The sequence below is a fragment of the Mustela nigripes genome, chromosome 9, assembly GCF_022355385.1.
Source record: "Mustela nigripes isolate SB6536 chromosome 9, MUSNIG.SB6536, whole genome shotgun sequence".
Taxonomy (NCBI): domain Eukaryota; kingdom Metazoa; phylum Chordata; class Mammalia; order Carnivora; family Mustelidae; genus Mustela; species Mustela nigripes.
In genome coordinates, this window is record NC_081565.1 from 70,151,536 (window position 1) to 70,176,098 (window position 24,563).

Consider the following 24,563-nt stretch of genomic DNA (forward strand, 5'->3'; position numbering starts at 1 on the left):
AAGTTATTATCTGCCAGTAATTGGTGACTTCTGTTCTGATTAATTGAGCCACTAAAGGGTTTCTGTCATCTGGTACTCTTTGTTTTGTTTTAATCATAGGGTTTAAGAAGGGGCGAAACTACATTGCCAGGGATGGAATCATTTAAATGAATATTGTTTGAGGTTTCCCACAGTAGGCAAATGTGTTCCTGTGCTCCTGGATTGTGTTCCTGCCATGGTCTTGTTTTATTAACAAAACGGGCCTAGAAGGGTGCCACGGCTTGTGGCCAGGCTCTGGAGGAGGGGCAGGTCTGACCTCCCTGCAGGCTTCTTTCTAGCCCCTCTCGGGTTTTGCTAATCTTTTGGCCCCTTCTCAGCTGGGCACCTGTGCTGATGGATGAGGCGTAAGAGGGACTGGTGTGTGTGCTAAGCAGTGGATGCTGCTTTTGTCTTGGCAGAGCCTGCGGTTGTCAAAGTGGGTTCCCCAATTCAGGAGCTGCAGATTACCTGGGACCTTGTTGGAAATGCAGGTGCATGGGCTGCAGACCTCTTGACTCTGACACTCTGGGAGTGGGGCCCAGCCATCTGTGTTTTAACAAGGCTTTCATGTGATCCTGCTGCACCCTTAAGTTTGAAAACCACTGACAACCTCATTAAACTGTTAAAACCTCAGAGAGATGCCAAGCCCTTTTCATTTGGATTTCCCCAAAATGTGGCTAGTCCTTTATCGACATAATTATAGTTTAAGAAGAAAGCTAGTCTGATGCATTAGAATTTAAGATAAAACTACCTTTTCTTGAATGTGCTGGCAGAACAAGGCACCATCATGGGAGACAGGCTGGTAAAAAGCTGACCTGAAGAAAGTCTGGAGTCAGGGAACTTTTCCCTCCTCTGAAGGGCAGGGGAGACTCTTGGGAGATTATTTACAGTGCTTTGTGTATATCATTTTAGGTATGCAGTTTTCATTCAGACATCCTGGATTTTCCTTAGGTATATCCACTGTCATCTTTAGGATCTAGAGATGTATTTGTGGATTTTGCTTTCCTGGGGTACTGTATTGTCTGATGTTGGGGCCGACGCACTAATTCTGTCTGCCCGTGAAGGAGAGGATAAAAGTGCGGTTAGCTGGCTGTCTGCTCTCTATTAGTGTGCAATTTATAACCGAGGTCCCTTATAAAACTCTTCTACCTTGCATGTCACCTTGGGGTCCTGCTGTTGGCTGAGGGATGGATGACATGCTCTTGACTCTGTGCTGCTATGGTCCCGTTTGGGCTGTATTGCTCTGCAGACAAGACCAACTTCATCACCTTTGTTTCTGGCTTTGAACTTGTGCCCATTTCCCACTTCCACTTCCTAGAGAAAGGAGCAGGCAGAGGAAGTGGCTTCTAATCTTGCCTTATGATCCTGGGCAAATCATTTCCTTTCGGCATTGGTTTCTCCACGTGTGATAAGAGGATTGTAAGAGGGCTGAGCACCCAGAGGGTTTCCGGCTCTGCCAGAATTGTTGTGACTCAGCGCCGTCAATCACAGGTCTTGTGGGCCTGCCTGCTCTTCTCTCCCTTCCCGTGTTGTCACATATTTAAACAGTCAATCATGGACGGTGTTCCCAAGGTCACTGGAGGGGAAAAAAAAAAGTTACCGATAACTCTGCCACCCCAGCATAATCACTGTTTTTATTTTGGGGTATCAAATTACAGTGCTTGGCCACTTAGATATATTTAAAACAAAGTAGGCACACTGACACCACATCTTTGTTCCTCACCTCCTGCTTCATCTAGTAAATGTATTGGCCATTTAAGCATCATTATCCATAAAAAAATCTCCTTAATGGTTCCTGGCCATGCCTTTGGGTTGATGTAGCATATTTAACCATTCTCCTAGTCTTAGACAATGGATTTATCAGGAGGGCAAATGTTAACTTTTGCAAAAAGTCTGCAGATGGTTGCGATGTGTGGAGCTGCTTGCTGTTCTATCTTTACCTGGCCCTTTCTCTTTTGCTTTGAAACAAGTGCTGCCGTGAACAGCTTCATGCATGGAATGCTTTTCATCTGAACTATTTCCTTAGGATACATTCTTAGCTGTGGGAAGCCTTACCAAAGGGTTTGAATAATTTCATGCTCTTGAAACACATTGCCCAGTTCTTTCCAAGACGACTATACCAATTTACTCTGTCATCAGTAATGTATGATTGTTCCAACTTCCCAGAGGACTCATCATTGTTAGATTTTATTGATTTTTTTCTTTCTTAATTTTGTTTTAATAAAATAACTGGTGCGGAATGACCGGAGCTCCTTACATACAACAAAATCTGCATTTTATTTGGTTGTCGGCGAGGTTGAACATGTGGTTTTTTTTTTCTTCCTGTATTTCAGGCTGTCATTTCCCAGACTCAGAAACTTCTAGTCAGAAGGGATTTAGAGATTATTTACTTCCTTTTTTTGGTATGCTTTGTTTTTCATGCTGTTGCCCGTTTATCTGTGGCCAGACACTTCTTCCCAACACTCCACTTGTGTTTTTCTCTTGGCTTCCCGCTTAAGTCAAGGAAACCAAAAGATCAGTTTGCCAGCCCTCAGCACAAGCAGCATTTTTTATGATCCATCAATTTGCAATTTAATGGTGGTGGAGTTTCCCCTCCCTATGCTGACTTTGGGCAGGGTGCCACTGGGTTGCTCTGAGACCCACGGGCAATCACTCCAGAGCAGTCTTGCCCTGTTTGGGGCTTCAGACAGCACTCCTTATATATTACTCTGTGCGTCGTGGCCAAGTGTGCAGGAGTGGGCTCTTCAGTCTAGTAGTTAGACAGTGTGTAAGGAGTATGAAAATGTGAAGAGCTGAGCTCTTAGGAATCCTAAAATCCTAAGTCTTTAAGTTCAGATGCCCAGAAGAACATGTGTTCCGTTTAAGAGCCGTGCATATTACACCAGGATTTGGTTCCTTGCTGGCCTTGGAGGTATTTGACCATATTGAACTCAGTTAAAATATCCAGGTACATGAATCTCATACCTCCCAAGACATGATTTCTTCCCGTAAACAGTCTTATTCAGACACTGTTCAGAAAGAGTTTATCTGGTTGCACCTTGATCATTGAGTTTAGGGTGTGTGGGGATTCCGTCTTGGTTCAGTGAAGAATTCCTTTGAGAGTGTGTTGAATATGTACCATGCGGTCAGTGTGTGAGTGGAACAGGTCTGGTAAGAAGCTGTGTCCTCGTTCAGTGGGAGTCTTTGCTCTCATGCTTCCCATCCTGCGTGGAGAAGACTTTAATGCCAGAAGCTGTTTGGAAACTGTACGGAAGTTTTAGGGAAAAGTGATTTTATTTTATTTTATTTTATTTTTAAAGATTTTATTTATTTACCTGACAGAGAGAGATCGCAAGTAGGCAGAGAGGCAGGCAGAGAGTGAGAGAGGCGGAAGCAGGCTCCCTGCTGAGCAGAGAGCCCAATGTGGGGCTCGATCCCAGGACCCTGAGATCATGACCTGAGCCGAAGGCAGCGGCTTAACCCACTGAGCCACCCCGGTGCCCCGGAAAAGTGATTTTATTTATTTATTTTTAAAGATTTTATTTGTCAGAGAGAGCGTGCATGTGAACACAAGCAGGGGGAGCAGCAGGCAGAGGGAGAAGCAGACTCTTCCCATTGAGCAGGGAGCCTGATACAGGGCTCTATCCCAGGACTCTGGGATCATGACCTGAGCAGAAGGCAAATGCTTAACCGACTGAGCCACCCAGGAATCCCGATGTAAACATGATTTTAAACATACAGGCTTAGTTTGCTAAATGACAGAAAGTGCTATGGAAGATCATCAAGGGCCTAGAGAAGTGTTTATTGGTGTTACGGAGCACCTTCTGTGTGGATTTGAGGAAGGCCTCGAAGGGTCGAGGTAAGAGTTTAGCACTTTGTACTAGCACAGCTGTAGTTTGACATAGCTGCTCACTTGATACTGATGACATGCTAATGCCGATTGGCAGAGACCTGGGGCCCAGCAGTTGAAGTGACTTGCCTGAGCTCACCTAGTTACTCATCTGCTGAGAGGCAAACCTAGGTTTTTGGATTATCAGGGCCAACCCCAGTAAGAACAGCAGATCGTTCTGGACAGGTAATTTGGATTCCTGCTACCTCAGTGTGCGGTGGCATTCCGTGAAGTAAGGCTTGACACTGGGGCTTTCACCTGCTGGTTAAGTTTCTGGGCACCAGGTTGCCTTGCAGACCCGGTTTGGGGTAAGCTCTTGAACACTTCAATGTTGTAGCTTTACATTGTGTCCTAAATACAGGCACTTATTTAAGTGTAAGTTGGGACTACTAGCAGGTACCAAATGTATCTTCAGCTTTGGGCAGAAGAGTGATTTCTAGGTGGAAAATACGGTTTGCCTTGTGTACATCTCCCCCCCCGCCCCCACCCCCACTGGCATTGTCCAGCCTTCAGGGTAGGTAGAAGGCAGTCTCAAAAGAGCCCGAGAACTTTCTTAATACCTGCGTAAGCCAGGTTGGATGTCCAGTAGCTTCCAAACTCTGTGGTCACAAGCCCAGGTAGCAACTGCTGCTTGTTAATTTGTGCTGAATTAAAGGTCTTTTCAGAATATCCTTGCATTGAAGCAAGAGCCAATACTGATTATTGTCTGTTTTTATGCTGCCATCCATGCTATTTTAAGTGTGGGGGGAAATGTTTATGAAACCCTCCCGGGGTGGTGGTGATGTTTTCAGAACTCAGGCACTGTTGGGGAGACAAGACATATCCTCATGCTGTCAGGAGGGTAGGTGTACTCTCGGTAGGGAGAATCGGGGTGGCTTGAAGAGTTTCAGGGTAAACCGGAGGGGAGATCTGAATTTAGCTTTGTGGCCCCAAACCAAGCTCGCTTGTCGGAGGCTAGTTTAAGATGAGGGCTTAGTGACCTGGCGGAGGAGGGGAGACAGCTGGGGTAACAGCCTCCTGTGTTGCTCTTATTTCCATTCTTTCTCCAGAGCATTTAGTGAGAATTCCCAGGACAGATGGTATGGCTTTTGATGTCTCTTCATCAGTTTGAGCTTTGATCTTTAACCTTCTTTTTTCTGCTTCAGTCTTACTACTCTCACCTAATTTATATTGTCTATACTTTAATCTGTACTTCTTTTATTTTGTTTTTAGGAACTCTGGTATTATTAAAGGTAGATGAGTTCATTCCATTCAGGGTCTTAACTGTCTCCTGACCCTTCAGTTCAGTTCTACCTTGAAGACATCCTATGTAGCAACACATATCATTATTATCACTAATTAAAGAGATTATCCTTTTTTCTTAAATCAAAATAAATTCCATTAGCAGCACTAGGAAGAAAATTAAGAATGGCATCTATGATTTTGGGATGTTCGAACCCTGACCCGAAAGCCAGGGTCATAGGAAAAAATATTCTTTAGTAAGTGATCACCTAAAAATTTAAAGTTACTTCTGGCAACAAATCCATAGGAAGCAAGGTGGAAAGACAAGTGGCAAGCTGGAAAAGCTATGGAGAGGGTTGATATTTGCCATACGGGAAGAACTACGACTAAAAGAGTGATGAATAAACATCAAAGGAAAAATGAAGGAAGATAGTGGACCACAACATATGTGAAAAGATGTTTAGTTAGCTTCAGGAAGAATCTAAGTAATGCAAATAGAAACGAGCTCTTTGTTTTAATCTATTACATGGATAGAGATGACAAGAAAGGTCAACGAAACCCAATATTGACATTGGGTAGGAGAGCAAGCCCCCTCCTACATGGTTGATACTGTAAATTGGTGACCTTGTCTGCTGGGCAGTTGATCAGCCTGTAATACAGGCTGATTTACACTGTAATACAGTGTAAAACATGTATACCCTTTGACCCAGCAGTTTCACTTCTAGTGATTCCTTTCAGAGATCTGTGTAGAGGGTTATTAGACACAGAGTTTGTAATTGTGCAACGTGAGATGGAGCGTGAGCATCTACTGATATCAGGAGCACTTAGCCACCAGTATGCTTGTATAGCGGAGTCATGTTCTTACTCATCTTTGTATTTATTGAGTGGGAGGGTATCCATAATACAGTTTTGGGTGAAAATAGCATATTATAGAAAAGCCATGTATCTGATGGGACGCCTTTTATAGAAAGTATGTCTTTCCACTCTGGGCTTTGTACACAACCATGCATTGAGAGTCTGGAATGATCTTTCCAGAATCACCAGAATCTTATTCACGGTTATCCCTGGATGATAGACTTAGGGTTCTTCTGACTTTCTTTTATATTTCTGTATATATATCTCATTGTGTGTCTGTGTATGCTCGAAGTGAGTATATATCCTCTTTAAAAGTGGACCTTAGGGGCGCCTGGGTGGCTCAGTGGGTTAAGCCGCTTTCGGCTCAGGTCATGATCTCAGAGTCCTGGGATCGAGTCCCGCATCGGGCTCTCTGCTCAGCAGGGAGCCTGCTTCCCCCCCCAACCCCCTGCTGTGTTCCCTCTCTTGCTGTGTCTCTCTGTGTCAAATAAATAAATAGAATCTTAAAAAAAATAAAAGTGGACCTTAAGTGTGAATTTTGGAGTGGGGGAAAGTACAGAATGCTATTGGAATGTACGGTAGCTAGGGAGGAGGGAGTAAGGACCTACAAGTCTGCAAGGGGTATCCCTACTCCTATATTTGCACCCAAGTATATAGTGCAGAACCTTGTTGCAAAGGAAGGGGATGCCTGCCCATACTTTCGAGGAGAGCTATGACCTTGAGTTAGCTTGAGTGTGTGGCTAGGATCAAATGAGCTGGGTGGGGCTGACGCAGTTCTGTTTCTGCACCTGGTACAGCTGCACCCTTTTTGCATAGATCTGTTGCCCTGCTGGTTAAAGCAAGGTCATGACTTTGCTCTCTATACCAATCATTTCCTCCTTTCTTCCAGGGCAAGGTCTGAAACCCTCTCTCATTGGTGGTCAGGGAGAATTGAGTTGGTTTCTCTGAAATCCCATCCCATAAAACCAAAGGCCTTGTGGCTCAGTTAACTGGAATCCTCTTATAGGACCAAGGCAGCTCCTTTTAATGTACTTGATTATACAGTTTCTGAGTTTTCTACTTCATTTTACTTATTCCGTTCTCTGTTTCTCAAGGGCATGGTCTGTACGCTTCATAATTTTCTTTTCCTTGTGTTCCTTTTCATTGCCTAATTCGGTAATAGAGGTGGCATTAGTAAGCATTGACAGAAAATGATGACATAAATAAGGTCAAGGCTAGGACTCTTCTCAGATGACTTTTTTCCTTTTTTTTTTTTTTTTTTTTTTTAAAGCAAAGCTGGTTCTTCAGAGTTAGAGGAAAGCAGAGCTGCTTTGCATTGCTGGAGGAGGTTGGAGGCCAGGGGGCAGGTGGATTCTATCCTAGGCTGGAAGCAGACCACTCTTTATGGCCTCCCTTGGCTAGTTTGTCCCTTGCAGCAGAGGGATTGTTGTGGGTTTGGACCTAAGCAGGGACTTCTACTTTCTTTACAAAAGCCTGTGCCACAGACAGTCATTCAGGACACGTTTTGTAACGTTAAGCTGACCCAGGGGCTCTCTCAGCAAGGTGCTTGCTGTTAATGCCGCATCGTGGCGAAACTTGACCTTCATGTTGGAAGTGGGTTCTGTTTCAACAATGTTCTCTTGGCCTGTTTGAGATAGTGAGACTCAGTCAAGGCTACTAACGCTAACAACTCATGTTAGAGTTGTGTGAGAGTTGGGACAAGCAGGAAGGAGGTCCCTGGGCTCCTTTCTAATGCTTTCTCATGCTGGACCTGATCTTGAAGGCTAGAACCAGTTTGTTGGTACCCCTGCCCCACTGGCTTCCGAATGAACTTGCTATAACGACATAAAAATTTGGTAGTACACTGTAATTGAATAAGCATAAAAGGGGGTTTGTACTTACCAGGTTAAAGGATCATATAGCCTTAAACCATGTAGATTTTCCAACTCAATTAAGCTACCCATTATCTTTTCTTTAAGTAACCAATAAAGCGTGCGATTATGTCTTACTTTGCAAGTGGGATTAATATCTACTGTTTATCTCAAGATAAATATTAGCAACATAGCTTGGGAAAGCAATTTTATGCACTCAAGAGTGAGGCAGTGGAGGGCTAAAGTGTTGGGTATGAAGTTTTATCTTTCTGAACTGATTATGAAGTATACTAAACATTTATATGGCTTTGTCTTTATAGACTGAAATCGCCAAGAGATTGAATACAATTTGTGCACAAGTCATCCCATTTCTGTCTCAGGAAGTAAGTAAAACTGTTCAGCTGTTAAAGTGCAATTATGTTGCTTCTCTGTTTGCAAATTAGCTAGTTTTAAGATGTTAATTTTATCACAAGGAACAAGTGTGAAGAACATCTGCTCCAGCTGAAGTGTGTAAGCCCCCTGCTATCCCATCTAGCAGAGCTGAGGGCACACTGTAAACGTGGTGACGATAGCTCAACCTCAAATTAATTTTTTTTTTCTTCCCGTAGAAGACTGCAAAGTGACGATCCAACATAAAACTCTGCTTTTCTTCGAGTAGTATAAGCTTGGGAATCTACTAATGATTGGAGTGTCTTTCTAGACACTCCAATCTCTAGAAAAGCTTTCAAGAGAGCTTTTCCTTTACTGCATTTAAAAAAAAAAAAAATGGTTCCATCAGGGTTGACTTGACCATGGAAGCAGGTGTTTAATGTGTCCTTGGACATCAAGTCAGGTTCATGCGATGCTGTCCATGGAGGAAGCTGATGTGCTAATAGTCTGAAAGATAAAATAGGGGTTTGTATTGCCGTAACTTACAGTCTCGTACAGTCTCGTACACATGTGAGCCATTGTATTAAGTTACAAAGTCACAGAGGTTGAACTTTCTTATTTGAGAGGGAAAAGCTCTTGATATGAGTAATCTGTGAAATGGACTCAAAGCCAGTATATTTTAGTTTTGCCTTCAAGATTACTTTTGGATACAAGCTAATAAAGGATAAGTTGTGTTCTCAGTGTGTCCAGGCTGCACTGAGACAGTGAATAGCTTCCTGGAGCCACAGCTAGAACACGAGGTGTCTGTTCTTACCGGCTTCTGCTGCTCCAGAGTGGAGAGCAGGGATCCCCTCTGCCTTTTCCGGTGTAACATCTGTTCGATGATGCACTAGAGATTTGTTGGCCTTTGGAATGGTGTTGTTGGACTTTAGTGATACTGGTTTCTACCACAGTCTCGTGCCTCCCAAAGCAAAGATGTGGCTTGGTTTTTATTTGTGGGTGGAGTTGAAGAGAAACACCTGCCCTTTCAGACTAAGCCATTTGCGGGTGAACTGTGCAGAGTGTTCCCAGCCTGTGAACTAGGAGTTTGGGGAGGCAGATTCCTTCCTTTTCCCCTCAGGAGGATGAAAAGGCTAAAGAAAGAAAGGAATCTCCAGAGTGTCCAAAAACTACCGGAGGGTTGAGATTTGTTGACCGGAGAAGTAATCAAAGATCTAATGTTTACATTTTAAGTATAGAAGTGGGGGGTTTTAAACTGGCTGTAAACTTTATCTGCTCAAACTTAACAGTGAACCCCTTTTGCAAACCTGGCTGATCTTCCAAATCCCCAATACCAGTGATTTTCTAAGGCTTCAGTTACCTATTTTGAGGTCTTTGATTTTTCTATCATTCCAACCCCAAAATTCCCATCAGAAGTTAAGTGGGGACTAGTTTTGCTTAGAAATAAGGGAAGCCCTGTCCTCTGTTTTCCTTTTCCTGCTGTCCATGTGTTCTGTGAAATAAACAGTGCTTGAGACACTTCACATTTAAATCCACATTCTGCTGAATCCACACTGCGTATGCTTTTATATTTTTGTTGTCATATTTGTTGTTGTTGTTGTTATTGTTACTGGAAGGTAGAATGAAGTTCTTTGGCTGCCTTACTAACACTTTTTCTTCTCCTTGTTTTCAAAGCATCAACAACAGGTGGCCCAGGCTGTGGAGCGTGCCAAGCAGGTGACCATGGCAGAGTTGAATGCCATCATCGGGGTACGTGGCCTTCCAGGTCTACCTCCTACAGTGTGTATAACCAGCTTTCATTTCTTATTAATTTGATGGCTTAATCTCTCTCTGTGTATAATGTCATGTAGTCTTAACATTGGTCAGTGAGAGTTGGGGAGGAGGGCTCAGGTATGGGAGGTACACAGGGGAAGACAGATGAGCGTAATAAGGAAGGTGATAGAAACACTTTAAGGAGGGGGAGAAGAATACTTGATCTACTGTTCAGTGAGAAGATAGATGCAGTTTATGCCCTGACACTCAGACCACCCCTGCTTTCTTTATCAGTATTTTAAATACTTTCCTTACTTTAGGCTTATAACTTTGGATCACAGGGAGGTCAAGACAGGTCTCAGCATGATCCTTTCCTTCAGCCATCTTTGCTTTTGCCATTTGCTTTCTGGGGTGTTGGGCCCTAGGTGACTGTTTGCTCTCTCTCTTCCTTGTGCCTCTTGCATGAATTTTTAAGTGGCACCCCAATGAAAAGAACACTCTCTTGCCATTGAAGAAGTGATAATTGTCTGCCCCAGTGCTCTCTAGCCTTTCACCAGGTTTTTGCTCTCCTGCCTTGAGTTCAGTTAGCGCTCCACGCTGGCGACCGCTTGTCAATCACAAGTCATTTGCTCTGCATTAATGAGCCCAGTGAACCGTGCGGTGTGTTGGGTCCGTCTCCCCTCCCCCCCCCCCTCCTGTCCCCCGCCCCCTTACTTCCCCCTGAGTTTGTCCTCACTGCTGCAGGCCCCGGGATCCCGGGACAGTTCTCCTGTTTTCTCCCCTTCCAGACTAAGCCAAAGAAGTAGCTGAAACAAGGGACCGTCCTTTCTGATTTTATTCATATGTGAGTGCCTTGAGCGGATTCAGATCACTCATTTATCAATTTATGTTAATTGCTTGTGAGAAGATGCCCTGCTGGTCTTTATAGTTCCCTCAGACACTTTGTAATGATAATTAGACATGCTGCTGTACGGATTAAGAGTGCCATAGTCCAATGACGGCCACAGACAATGGAACCAGTTAATCCATCAGGGTTTAAAATTACATCCCAACTGGAGATGGAGAAAAAAACACAAGAGCCAAGGAGGATTAAAGAATGAGCCTCAGCTTGAAAACTCCCCTTTCATCAGTTTCTCAATTGCCGATCTGCAGTCGGGTTGCCTGTGGTAAGCTATTGGCAGTCAATTAGGTGAAATAAAGTGGGAGGGTGACCTTCATTTCCTTTTAATAGCTTTTTCCTCCCTGAAATGGGGAGCTTCAGTGGATTTTCAGCTTAAATTTTATTCAAGCTGCTTTATTACACTTGACAGCTTAGCTCTGCATAAACAATTCTCCCCCCCCCTCTTCCCCCGCAGACCCAGGCTCTGCCTTCCTACCCCCCCTCTTTAGATCACATTTTTGACTGTTACTTAGTGGGCTCTCTAATCACATTCCACGAAAAACACAATTACATCTGCATTTGTCGGCTGCCTTCTGTACCCTTTTCTTGTGTAATGAATTGCTTTATTTCAGAGATCAAATCAAATATTCACTGGTACTTTTGCATGTACCGTGTTTGATTAGCAAAGACTAATAACAAATTGTACTTGTAGCTCGAGCACAGAAATTTTTAACCCAAATGAATGAGGATGGAAAAGCCTGTTTTGATTAAAGAGAAACATATGCAAAGCAGTTCTCAAGTACCCAGTTACACTTCGTGGAACATGTTTGTTTTCTGATAGTCTCTAAATTTTTACATATCCTTTCTCCATGGTGAACCTTGTACCCGTAAATTCTCTGAGGCCCTGCTCAGCCCCACATGTTAGAAAGGGGGAAATTGTATTACCCAGATGTTTATAGGTAAGACTCCTTTTGAATTGAGTCAGAAAATGAAAATGGCAGGTCGTTTGAGAAGGGCAGATGAATCGCTAATTTTATGAATGGCTTTCATCCAGGAAACATGTTGTTGAGATTATAAAGGCAGATTAGCTCTGATAGCTAGCGACAATAACCCAAATCAGGGAATTGGGCCCGGAGCACAAGACTTAACGCCAATTGTGTGTCTTCAGCCTACTAGCCTGTGCGGTTTTCCTAATTGTAAATTTTTGGCTCAGTCTATTAATTTATGTCAGAAGGCTCTTTGCAAGTTTGCGGTGATCAATAATTATCCTGCACCGTAAGTTTCATGCTCTGGCATATGCTTGATTTTTGCTTGAAAGGAATTGTGCGCGTCCTGGAAAATTGAAGTAGCATAAAATTGGGTTGACAATTCAGTGGACCTTCGCACCCCTTCATTGAACATGCAGTGTGTCAACCTGTCTCCCCAGAGGGGAGGAGGCTCCGGGAGGCTGTCTGTTCCTACAAGCAGCAGCTGCGCACAGAGTAAATGCAGCCCCGGTCTGATAGCAGCTGTCAGTATTGCTCAGGGACCGGCTCAGGATGAAGAACAATGGGAGAGGCCACGCTCTTCGTCTGCATCGACTTTCAGGCTAAGAAAAGAAATAGTAATTTAACGGTTTAGACATCTATTACAAGTGTGAAAGATCATGAAAGAGTAGCCTTTAAAATGCAAATGAGCCGAAACATTCTCATTCCCTTTAAGGTACAATCAAGGGGGCCTACTGCTTGCTTGCTTGCTTGCCAGGGCTAAAGACATTTCTCTTTAGCAGATCTGGAAAAAGGGAAATCTCAAGGACACCAGGGCTGCTGAGGTGGGCTCAGCTTCTGTCCTGGAACTGTGGAGTGCTCTTGGAGGAGGAAGAGAGAGGGTCCCCTTTTTTCTGTTCGTGCTGAGTGAATTAATGATGCCCATTTCTCACCAGCATGGAAAACTTAATTCTCCTACCTTACAGAAAATACTGAATTTTACATCTGTTCCACTCCAGACACCACCTGGCTTCGACTTACATAGATTACTGGTATTTCAGAAAGATAAGCTTCTTAGATACTTGATATTTGGAGAAACTGTGGGAATAGTTACTTTTCATGTGATACTTTATTTTTAAACAGTTGTGACGGATAGCAAATTTGATAATTGGCAGAATAACTATAGCCCTACTTTTTGAATGTTGCTTTATATTAAGCTCTTTTGCTATTAAGTATGTTATGTTCTTGTAGCTATAGAAAGAGTATTTAATAATGCAGAGATCTTCATAGGCGAAGTTTTATGTGGTGTGACACAGCTCATGTGCTCTTTAGAAAATAGGTTCGTGTGGGAAGGGAGCTTTACTGGAGAATTTAATTTATTTTTTAATTAATAAATTTATTTCTTTCATCGGTACAGTCTCTGTGATGTAAGCAGACTTACCCAAAGATTTTTCTCTCCCCAATTTGGAATTCTATTAAAAACGCTCAAAACAAAATAGATTTTTAGATGGCAACACTTTGTGGAATGGTTCATGTCTTCCTGAAGGCAGGGAAAATGATTGAAGGATTCTTCGAGATCACTTTCCCTTGTATTATTTGAGGGAGCTTGGAACTAAGAACTTTCTTCTTCTCCTTGCTATGATACTAATTGATTTTAGTTGAGATTCGGATTCCAGATAATTAGCATTAAATTTTAGTGGATTTATATCACATGTGGTCTCTACAGATCATATGGATAGAGATGCATATGTATTTGTTCACACAGGCTTTTTTTTTTTTTTTAATTGAGGCATAATTTATATGTTGTGAAATGCACCAGTCTTAAATATATAGGGTGATCACTTCAGCATGTGCACACACCCTGTAACCCACACTGCTTTCGGGGGTGCAGATTCTCTCCTTCACCCCAGGAAGTTCCCTTGTACTATTTTTCACCTGGTGTTTCTCTACCCCCAAAGAAAGATGGTTGCTTTTTTATTAGAAAGTAAAATATGACTGGCTGAGTGTAATTTTTAAAGAAACAACTGCATGATTGATGTCCACTTGCTTGCAAGTACTGGCTGGCCAGCACCACGGCGCTTTGTGCTCATCTTTCTCAGAGCATTTGTCTTGTTTTACCTTGTGCAAAGGTAGAGCATGAGTCTGGGATCAGATGGACTTGAGTAGGATGCTTGGTGCTGCCACTTGGGAGCTTTGTGACCTCGTACTATCAATTAACCTCCTTTTAGTGTCCCCATCTGCAGATGGGTAATACCATCGACTCAGCGTGGCTTTTGTGGGGATAGCACCCTGGCTGGCAGCCTTTATCAAGCATGGTCCCGACTCCTTGAACTGTAGTTCCGTCTACCTTGTTTCTCTGAGTGCCTGCAGCAGATCTGTGGGTCCATTTGGCCAAGTCTCCGTGAGGGGTGGTGGCTCGGACCAGCGGGTCACTTCCCCTCTAGTCTTTCCTAGTGATTAGGTGGGTGTCAGTGTTTGAGATTAGCCCCATTCAGATGTTCTGCTCCTGCCACTCAGCTGTCATGCGTGAACAGCTTTTACTCAGGATGCAGCAGTGAAGAACCTTTGGCTATTGAACTTGATGAACAGACTTAAGGTTCAAAACAGAGGGTGTAAAGTTAACTTTTGGGAGCAGGTGGAGAGAAAATTGAGAGGCAGAAGTGAGGATAAGACATCGTTGGCTTCCTTACTTAGGAGAAAGGAGAATAAGGCCTTTGCTGGTCCTGAGGGGCTGTTGCATAGATCATTGTGATGGAATTGGAAGGAGAGAGAGAAGAGTTGGCCGCATGAGCCATGGGGATTGTCCTTCCCATATCACAGACTGCCTGATTTTTGACAGCTGCCCCAGTGCTGACTGCTGAACGTAAGAAAACTCGAGCAGTTTCTCATAGTAACACCTGTGAACATCAGCAACTCAAAACATTCGGGGTTAGTGTTGGCCACCTTGTTTTTCGCTTCTCATTTAGTTGGACCTAGTCTGACTTAATTTTCGACGAATGGAAGAACTTCTGTCAAGGCCTTTGGGAATCCAGTTATTGGTCAGATGTCTGTATCCCTGCTTCATAGGTGAACGTAAAATTCTCTATACTTGGAAACAATTTAGTGTGAACTGAAAGAAGTCTAGGGGCTTTTGTAATGTCTGTCTGTGTTTATGTAGGGCATGTCTATGAATACAAACTCCTGATGTGTCTGTAGAAGGAGGCTTCCTGTCCTTAAGAGATTGAGTTGTAGACCTAAAGGCTCCCCATTGTTGCATGAGATGATTGGTTTAAGGATTAGCAAAATGTTGGATTATTTTTCTCCTCCGGCTGTAGCTGTCAGCTATCTATAGGATTGTAGTGTGTGAAGTTTAAGAGGATGAGGTTAGCCTCTTATTCTTATGAGTATGCAGTTAATCCCTGGAAAGCCCATCAATAACCCAGCTGTAAGTTTCTTTATAAAACAAATTCGCCCTCAGAGAATAATGCCCTAGCCTGCTACCAAGAGCAGAAAATGACAGGGCTACAACTTGCATCGATATTCTGGCTCTCCTAACTTATATTTAGTGATCAGTCCAACCCTTCGATTAATTTTCCATGGAGAAGGAGCAATATTGCAAGTCTGGTAGGTAGCCTACTTCTCCTTGGGTTCAAGTTAAATTTTTTACTGGGAGTACAGGTAGGTATCGCTGACAAATGCAGAGCTTGATTTCAATGTCTTGGTCCTTTTGAATAGTGAGTGTGCTTTTTAGTTGCTAGAAAATTTGAGGCATTATTCACTTTTTAATTTCCTCTCATACATTCATATGATTTGTACTTGATACCTTGGAAGGAGGCATTTTCCTGTTTTCTCTCTTTTCAGAGTAGAAAGTAGAGCACCGCATTTTAAGAGTTAGACCTATGCATTTTTTTTTTTACATTGATGTGTAATTATATACCATGAAATTTGCCTTTTCAAAGCGTACAAATCAGTGGGTTTTGATATATTCACAAACTTGTGGAACCATCACCACGAATTCTAGAACATTTTTATTATTCCAAAAAGAAGCCCCATATCCATTGGCAGTTACCCCCTTGCCCCCCACGGCCCCCAGTCCCTACAACTGCTGATCTTTCTATTTCTGTCGATTTGCCTATTCCAAACATTTTGCGTAAAAGGAATCTGCTAACATGGGGCCTTTTGTGGCTGGGTTCTTTTACTTCGTATAGAGTTTTCAAGGCTTATTCATATAGTGTGTACTTTAGTCCTTACTAATGAGTAATACTGCATTGTATCAATACGCCACCTTTATTAATCCAGTCACCAGCGGGTGGACATGGAGGTTGTCTCCAGACCTTTTGGCTGTTTCCGAATAACGCTGCAGTAAACACTGCGTGCATGTTGTGTGGACCCGTTTTCTTTTCTCCCGACTGAACCTACACATGTCATGGCTGGGTCACGTGATAACTCTGTTTAACATTTTGAGCAGCTGCCAGACTGTTTTCCAAAAGTAATGAATGAGAATTCCATTTTTTAAGCATCTTCTCCAGCACTCGTACCTGTCCACCTTTTTTGAGTCTAGCCTTTCCAGTGAGTGTGACGTGGTATCTTTTGTCTGTGGTTTAGATTTGCAGATGTCCCTGCTGGGTAATGATGCTGAGCATCTTTTCATCAAAACCTTCCATGGCTTTAGAAGTGGGTCTGTCTAAATAAACCTGGCTTTTTAAAACTTCATCAAGTTCAGGCCTTTCAGCCCAGTGCTCTGATCATCGTCGTCGCTGTCACCGTGATCTGGGGCAAGCAGGACAAGCAAGGACATCAGTGATAATGCGGGAAGAGTTGGCCTTTGTGGATTCTCTGCAATGCAGAAAGAGTGAAGATGAGTTCAGGTCTTTTTCAGAGTTTTAGGCCTTCCTCCAGGTGCCTACCTCTATACAGGCCATCAGTTTTGCCTGTCTGTCCTTTTCTGTGCTCCTGCATGGAGATGGGAACTTTAAGGGGATTTTTTTTTTTTTTTTTCTTTTTTAAAAAACTATGTTCGAGTGGCTTGAGAATTCTTGGCCCCTGTAAGTAGTTTCTGCCGGTTTATCACCCTTGCCCCTCTTCTCGAGAGAGGCCATTCACATAATGGGAGGTTTTCAGATAACTCGTACAGTAGTGTCCTTGATGGTTCTGCTCCCACACAGCTCTTCCCCACTTTCCCAGCTTGTTTACTGGAGCATGCCAATTTTCTCCTTCTGCACTCTCCCCAGATAAGAGCGGAGTGTTTTAAAGAACAGGGAAATAGCAGAAATCGAGGAAGAGGGATTTGGAGAGAACTGTCAACAAATTCTACTTTTCACATTTTTCCCCCTATTTTAAGTGTTTAAATACCAAATGCTATAAATGCCACTTGCTGGCACGCTCTTAACACGAGAGATGCTATTTTGGGGGCATGGTTTCAGTTCTGGTTGGGTTCAGTCTGTGATCTGTGTGACATGGTTTTCCCTAAGGTTACAGAGTGAGGGAGACTTCCAAAAATTCAAGTTGATTCTGTGGTTGGTGATAAAGAGCTTGGCATCTCTGTTAAGGTGGGCGTTGGTCCCCCTTTTCCTTCTGAGTGTCCTTTCCTGTTGTGTAGGCATCTCGGTGGCGATGAAGCACGTGTGACAGCTGTTTTAGAAATACAACTGTGGACGCCACGGCATCGTTACGTTAAAGCTCTGAATGTAAACAGCAAAGTCAATTTCATTATAGTAACATAATTGACCCAGGCTGCACTAGGTAAAACGCGAATTAAAATTCTGAATGTGTGGCTGTTGTTTGACATGGATGAGGTGACTTTATTCGTTGTGGGTTTTCATTATCATTAACTCAGGGTTTGGTGTTTGTTTCCCTTGTCTCACTCCCAGCCTGTCCACATTGTTTGGGTAAGAGCAAGTGCAAGTCTCTCCTTCTGTCAACAGCAAAACCTTTCTGCGACCCCCTTTGAGGCGCAAAACACCAGTATGTGGACATTTCCAGTGTAGCTTTTCTAAAATCATCTGATGAAATGTGAACTTGTTGTTGTTGTTTGTTTTATTTTAAAATTGTCAGTGGAGTCTACTCTGGGAAGCAGATGATTATTTTTTGCATTGTGACAAGGTACGTGATGGCGGTGAAGGGGCAGTGAACAATTGAGTGTTGAAAAGCATTTTTGTTTTTTAAGCAATAATTTGTCAGGTCGCTTGCTGTATAAAAACATGAATTCTGGGAAAAAAAACGGTGACTTCTGATGTCATGGGACAGAATTGCAGCTTAGATCTAGGCTAAAAGCGTTCAGCCTCAACACTGTTGACATTTGGGGCTTGTTAGTTCTCTGTGATGGGGGACTGAACTGTGCAGCATAGGATGTTTAACAGCAGTCTTCCCTCCCCCCACCCCACCCCCCAGGTGTGACAGCCGTAAATGTCTCTAGACATTGCCAGATGTCCCCAGGGTGAAGAAGTGGGGGTGTCAGAATTGTTGTTTGAGAGCCACTGGTCATCTGAGAAACCACCTGCATCGCTAAAAACCACCATTACTCATCAAAATTGCCTTTTCTGATAGCTCTACAAACTGTTTTGCGTGTGAGTCCTGTACTATATAAATCTGCAAGCATTCATTAAAAAAAAAAAGTTTACTTAATCATGGAAGGTGATGAGGAGGTAGAAGGTTGGATTTTCCCACCCTTGCTGTCCTGTTGAGAAACATCTCGGTTTCCCCATTGGTCTGTGCAGGTTTGGGTCTGTGGAGGACTGATGCGTGTAGATTTCTCAGTTGGTAGAGCCATCGGGTTTTTTTGAGGTTCTGCTGGCTGTATAGAGATGTCAGTATCTCTTTTGTTCTAAAATACATTTTTAAAGTAGCACTCATTCATGTTTTTTTCTTTTCCCCCCTTTTGGGGAAGGGCCCAGGCACCCAGGTGTCTCAGGTGAGCCTTGTTGAGAGATGTCCTTCTGAACACTCATGGGCCAGGTGGGCTGCCCAGTTGCAGTCACTTACTTTCTATTTGTTAAACATCTTCTTCTGAGAGTAGCCAAGGCTTTCCCTGTTTTGGCTTGATTCTTCTTTACATGCTTCCTTGGACAAAAGCTAGAGCTAAAGAGATCCTCCTTTTCCCGATGGAGTGACACGGGGTATTGGGAAGTGGGGACTAGAGAGATGGGACTCACGAGGCATTAATCCTTTTTTTTTTTTCCTAAAGATTTTATTTATTTGACAGAGATCACAAGTAGGGAGAGAGGCATGCGGCTGGGGGTAGGGGCGGCAGGCTTCCTGCTGAGCAGAGAGCCCAATCTGGGCCTTGATCCCAGGACCCTGAGACCATGACCTGAGCCGAAGGCAGAGGCTTAACCCCCTGAACCACCCAGGTGCCCCAAGGCATAAATCTAAGAACAAATTTTCATCTTAACTGCCATTAAGGCTGCATGGTGAAGATGGATTTATCTCTGGGGAGGGTAGATTGTCTCAGCACATGTGGCATTCTACACCCTCAGGAGCTTCCCCTTAACCTGAGAAGGGAAAGACCTATGAGGTCTTCGTTGGAGAAGGAGATGGCACTCTCCCTTCCCTGTGCTTGGGAACACCCAGTCTTACTCCCTGTGAACTTGACTGGGCTGCTGGGTTCACAGCAGAAAGGCTGTTCTAGGGAAGAAAATGTTTGCAGTCCTCATTCTGGTTATGGCTCCCTGTGGCAAGCCACCCTCTCCTCTGTGAAACGGGATCCACGATGCCCACCCTTCCTGCCTTGGGAGTGTTCTGAGCTGAGGCCAGGCAATGGACGGAGAATATCTCGGCGCGCTGCATGTCAGGATAAGAAGTAGAATGTGAGGCTGCATTATCCAAGTTCTTGGGTCTGTAGCATCTTCAGTAGTTGCGATCCATCCTCTCACCGCTTCGTACTCTTTCCAGTTGGGTAGGATTTTGCTTTAAAAAAAAAATAGCAGCAGCAGCAGCTTGGGGTGCCTGGGTGGCTCATTTGGGTGAACGTTTAACTCTTGATTTGGGCCCAAGTCATGACCTCGGGATTGTGAGATGGAATCCTGAGCAGGGCTCCCCATTGGGTATGGAACCTGCTTAAGATTCTCTCTCCCTCTCTGTTTGCCCTCCACCCCATTCTCTCTCTCTCTCTCTCTCTCTCTCTCTCTCTCTCTCAAAAATAAATAAGTAAATAAAATAAAATAAAATAAAATATAACAGTAAAAAGAAGCAGCAGCAGCTTTCAAAATGGCCAAGCAAGGGATGGAAAAACTCAGTTGCCTCTAATAGTGGACAGTGAACTATTCCATGGGTCCTGGAAAACCAGAGCTGGGTAGAGGTGGGAGTTCCCGGGGCCACTTCAGGCTGTTGGACATCCCTGTTGATAGTTCTTAGCCTCACTGTGGGGCTTAATCACATGGGTCCAGTTTGCAGCTGTGGCAAAGCCCCTTTATTATATAAGCTAGTTTTTCTTTTCGATAATGTATCATAGAACGCTCTCTAGTTCATCTTTCTACAAACCAGCTTGGGTTTGGGAGCAAAGCTCTCCTCCCTTCGCATGTATCCAGACATTTGCCTGAATATGCCTTTGCTGGGACATAAAATCACACCTCTGGAAGTCTTTTGGTGACTCTCTTGGATTTTCGGTAGAGCGGGGTGTGCAGGGAGGGGTGAAAGGGTGGTGTCCCCCACCCAGTAGTTAAATCCCTTCCCCTCTGCTTGGCTTCTCTCATCTTGTAATCCGTGCCATGCTTAATTACCCCGTGGCACTGCTTGTGTATGCATCATTGCGTTCTCCCCCCCCCCCCCCCCCCCAGAAGCCGGACGTAGCGCTTATTCTCTAAGTAATGATAGCAATTGCTGGTAGGGCAGACCTGTTCCTCATCCTTCTCCGAGCACATTTCTTATGGCAGGTGTCTACTTCCTAATTAAGTGCTAATGAGCATGCCTAGTGGACCATGCTGCTGCTGCCGGCTTCTCCAGTTTTATGTCTGGCTATTGCCAAGCTCTTAAAAGGTGACAGAGCAAGAATTAGTGTCTTTGGGATGACAGGAAGGTGATTTTGTGCATAAAGAAATTATTACGATCTCAAATGGTGAATGAGGGCTTTATAAATTCTTTCTTTCTTACCTCTTTCTCGCCCTTTCCACTTTTCTTCTGATGAGCACTGTGCTCCCCTTTGGAAAGAAGGAGAATTTCAAGAGAAGGTTGGGTCCTAAAGATGTTTTAGAAGATGCTAGGAGTGGTTAAAAATTTACTGTCAACTGATGGTAGACACCAGTTTCTGGCTTTAAGGTGCTATTTTCTCTCACTCTCGAGGGCGGGAAGCATGTTTAGGATTCAATTAAAGATCAGCGGTCTGGGTAGAAATTACTGAAGATCTGGCGTGAAGATTTAATATATTCAGTACACGCGAGGGGGTAATAAATAAACCGAGTAATTGAGTCCCAAGGAAGTGAGCACAAATCAGAATCTTAAGAATTTTCTAACATTACACCTTAGAAATTGAGCTTTAATCGTTTTTACTATCTCATCAAAAACGAATTTTATGTTGGACAGCTGAAATGTGGCCAGATTTATGGCGCAGGGCCATATCTTAGATACTTTTTCATTTACTTACAACAGTCTCTTCAATATAATGTATGAGAGCAATGGTACTTTTTAGTGTGAACAGATTTCTGACTTCTGAACTGGGTTAAGGGATAGAGGCAAAGGCATTTGGGAGTGGGGACGTAGTCACAGTGGGGAGAGTCCCATTCTGTGGCCTCTCTGGGTCTCAGTGTTTCCCTCTGTGTCATTGAAGGGGTGAGTATGGTGTGTGAGGCTCTGGAGAAAGGAAGCAATAAACACAACCTCAGGCTGTGGTTTCTCCCAGCTGTGGTTTCTTCTAGCTGTCACAGCATGGCCCCCAGGCCTTCCCTCTGTGTATGGTGGTGTGGTGGCACAGTGACCCGAGTGCAGCCATGAGGGTCATTCCTATACGACCCCACTCCTCTCTGCCTGGTGGGAGTTTCCTCAAGGCCCTGCACCTTGATTCCCTTTGTGAAATGGGAATGTCCGTGCTTCCTCCTAGCTCTGAGGGGCTCAATGAAATAAGGACACGGGGGTACTTGTGATGGGGGGGCATGCCTCAGAGAAGCTAGATCTTTCTTCAGCCTTCCCTTAATTTAAGGTAGTATTTTGTTTACGCTTCATCGTAAGTCGTGGTAAGTTAGCACGAGAATGTTTGGGAAACAAAGTCACCTCATAACTTGTGAATAGTGGAGAGTAGCGTCAGTGCTTTCTAGAGTGCACATCTGTGCCCCACCACGCTTCAACCTTCTGAAAATCAAGAGAAGTCTTGCATTTGGTGACAAACTGGATTGCATCCCTGGTGCTTAGAGGTGGATGTGCCGCGTAGCCTGGCTTGCTGCTGATCCACAGCCACGCTCTGCGGGCAGGAACCGTGCCAGGAGGAGGCAGCATAGATAGATCCCCATGGCATTTTGGGAAGATGAGGAAAGATAACTGTATAGATGACCGCCTTTGATGAACTGAAAATGCTAATCACATGTTTTCCCCTTCCCTCCCTTTGTCTTTCTGTTCCCTTCCTGTGTTTGTGGTACCTCCTGTTGTGTTTCCTCCATTGTGGGTCCTTCTCCGCCTGGATGTTGCTGCCACCTCCATTCTCCCCCTCTGCTCCTTCCTCTCTCACCTCCTCCCCTTCCTCTTCTACTCCCTCCTCCTCCCCTCGCTCCTCCCTCCCTCATCTCTCACCCCTCCCCCTTCCCTGTCCTCTCCTCTCTTCCTCCTCCCCCCTTTTTCCTCTCTCACCACCACCAACAGCAGCAGCAGTTGCAAGCTCAGCATCTTTCTCACGGCCACGGACCCCCAGTGCCCCTCACGCCTCACCCTTCGGGACTTCAGCCTCCTGGAATCCCGCCCCTCGGGGGCAGTGCTGGCCTCCTGGCGCTGTCCAGTGCTCTGAGTGGGCAGTCTCACTTGGCAATAAAAGATGACAAGAAGCACCACGATGCAGAGCACCACAGAGGTGAGAGGCCGGGCAAGCCAGATTAGGACTTGGTCCTGATACTCATACAGTGCTGCAAAGTTGTGTGCACCGCTAAGGAAAGCCCCACCCCATACAGAGCTAAGAGGAACTGTCTGTCGCAAAGCTTGGCCACTGAAACACAGTCCTCCCTGGAAGTTTCCAGGGTTTGACGTGGGCATCTGTAGATTTCTCGATCTCTTTAGATTACAGGCATCTTGACATCTTGGCAACTGCCTGGTTAATGCCAGTGGCCTGTACCATATTATGGAAAACTGTTAACTGCTTAATTGGGTAATTTTCAAAGAAAGTAATGTTGTTAAATGGGGCGAAATAAGAAGTTAAATTTGAAAGTGAATGTGTTCAAATGAAAGGTTTGATAATTGCATCTGTTACTACTTAGTTTCATAGGCTTTAATTCTAGTATGCATTAAATATTGGGCAAAATTGCACTTGACTAATTTTTTGAAGAAAAGTAATTTATTCTGTCAAGAAATAAAAAAAATAGGCTTTGTGTATGGTTAAACTGTAAATCTTATGTTTACAAAATACTGTAATTTTCAGGAAATCACTGTATTAGGAATGTGCAATGACTTATATAAATAAAAGCCATTTTTAAAACTGTTTGGGGCTTGTGTTCTAATTATTCCCCCCTTTTTTTTATTTCTGTTCTTGCCTCTGTGTCTGAACGGGCATGTCTGTGCATTTCTTGGTAACCTCGGGAGCAGACAGAGAACCGGGCACAGTAAGTACTCGAACGCCTGCTGTCCATAAACACGTCGCCCTTCCAGCAACGCATCCCAAACTGCCTTTCTTTAAACACGGCCACAGACACACATATGCTCCCTCTCTCAGTGACCTGGTTTCTTTCTTTCCTTTTCTTCCTTTTTTTATAAATAAGACTTTCCACCCCTCCTCCCCTGACCTTTGTCTTTTCTTTTTTCTTCTTTCTTTCTTTTCTTTTCTTTTTTTTTTAAATAAAACTTTACTGAGATGAGAGGGACATGATTTGGAGGCAAAGCTGTCTGCTAGGATTACTCACTTGGAAATAGACTTTGATCTGTATGTGCCCCATACCCACTTTAAAAACATGTTTATTATTGCATTCCCACTCCATCTTGCCTGTAATTTTAAGAGTATTCATATTCGTTTTTGTCTTAAATCAGTCTTAAAGGCAAGAGGTCACAATCCATATGTGAAATTGGTTAGTAATGTGTTATTTCTACCTAAACCATTCATTATCCTCTGCAAATGCATCTTAGTTGCTAGGTTTCCATATCTAGGTTTTCTTTCGTAATTGTCCTTGGAGGGTGAACTTGAACTCAAATTTATTTTTGACCAAAGAACTGAGCGTCTGAGTAAGCTCTTGAAACGAGGAACCTCCGTGGATGGAGGCTCTGGGCTTATAAAGGTTCATTTTTTTTACCAGCCTAAATCTTACCCATTTTACATACTGCACGTTTAATCTGTACGTGTATCTGCCAGTAAGCTGTGGGGAGATCGAATCTAAAATGCATCTCTCAAATGTTGTGGAGTAAATGGAGTGAGAAATGGGCCCCTTTTCAGCGAGGATAACCTACAGTTTCTGCCTCCTTTCCTCCTCTTCCTTTCCTTCTGAACCTGGCAGTATTTTTTTTTGCCAGGTTAAATCTAAATATAGGGCGCCTGGGTGGCTCAGTGGGTTAAGCCGCTGCCTTCGGCTCAGGTCATGATCTCAGGGTCCTGGGATCGAGTCCCGCATCGGGCTCTCTGCTCAGCGGGGCAGGGAGCCTGCTTCCCTCTCTCTCTCTCTCTCTCTCTCTGCCTGCCTATCCATCTACTT

General features: G+C 43.9%; 1 protein-coding gene across 2 annotated transcripts in view; it reads left to right on the forward strand.

Annotated features, from left to right (window-relative positions):
* LOC132024781 (transducin-like enhancer protein 1) overlaps positions 1 to 24,563 on the forward strand; it is an 86,960-nt gene that overhangs the window by 20,432 nt on the left and 41,965 nt on the right. Inside the window, exons 5-8 of one of the 2 annotated variants that reach the window (XM_059411795.1) lie at positions 8,133 to 8,195; positions 9,856 to 9,960; positions 22,540 to 22,744; positions 23,470 to 23,486. In XM_059411795.1, the coding sequence (XP_059267778.1) occupies positions 8,133 to 8,195; positions 9,856 to 9,960; positions 22,540 to 22,744; positions 23,470 to 23,486 (390 nt within the window). The remainder of the gene's footprint in view (positions 1 to 8,132; positions 8,196 to 9,855; positions 9,961 to 22,539; positions 22,745 to 23,469; positions 23,487 to 24,563) is intronic. The other variant, XM_059411797.1, reaches the window with a different exon arrangement.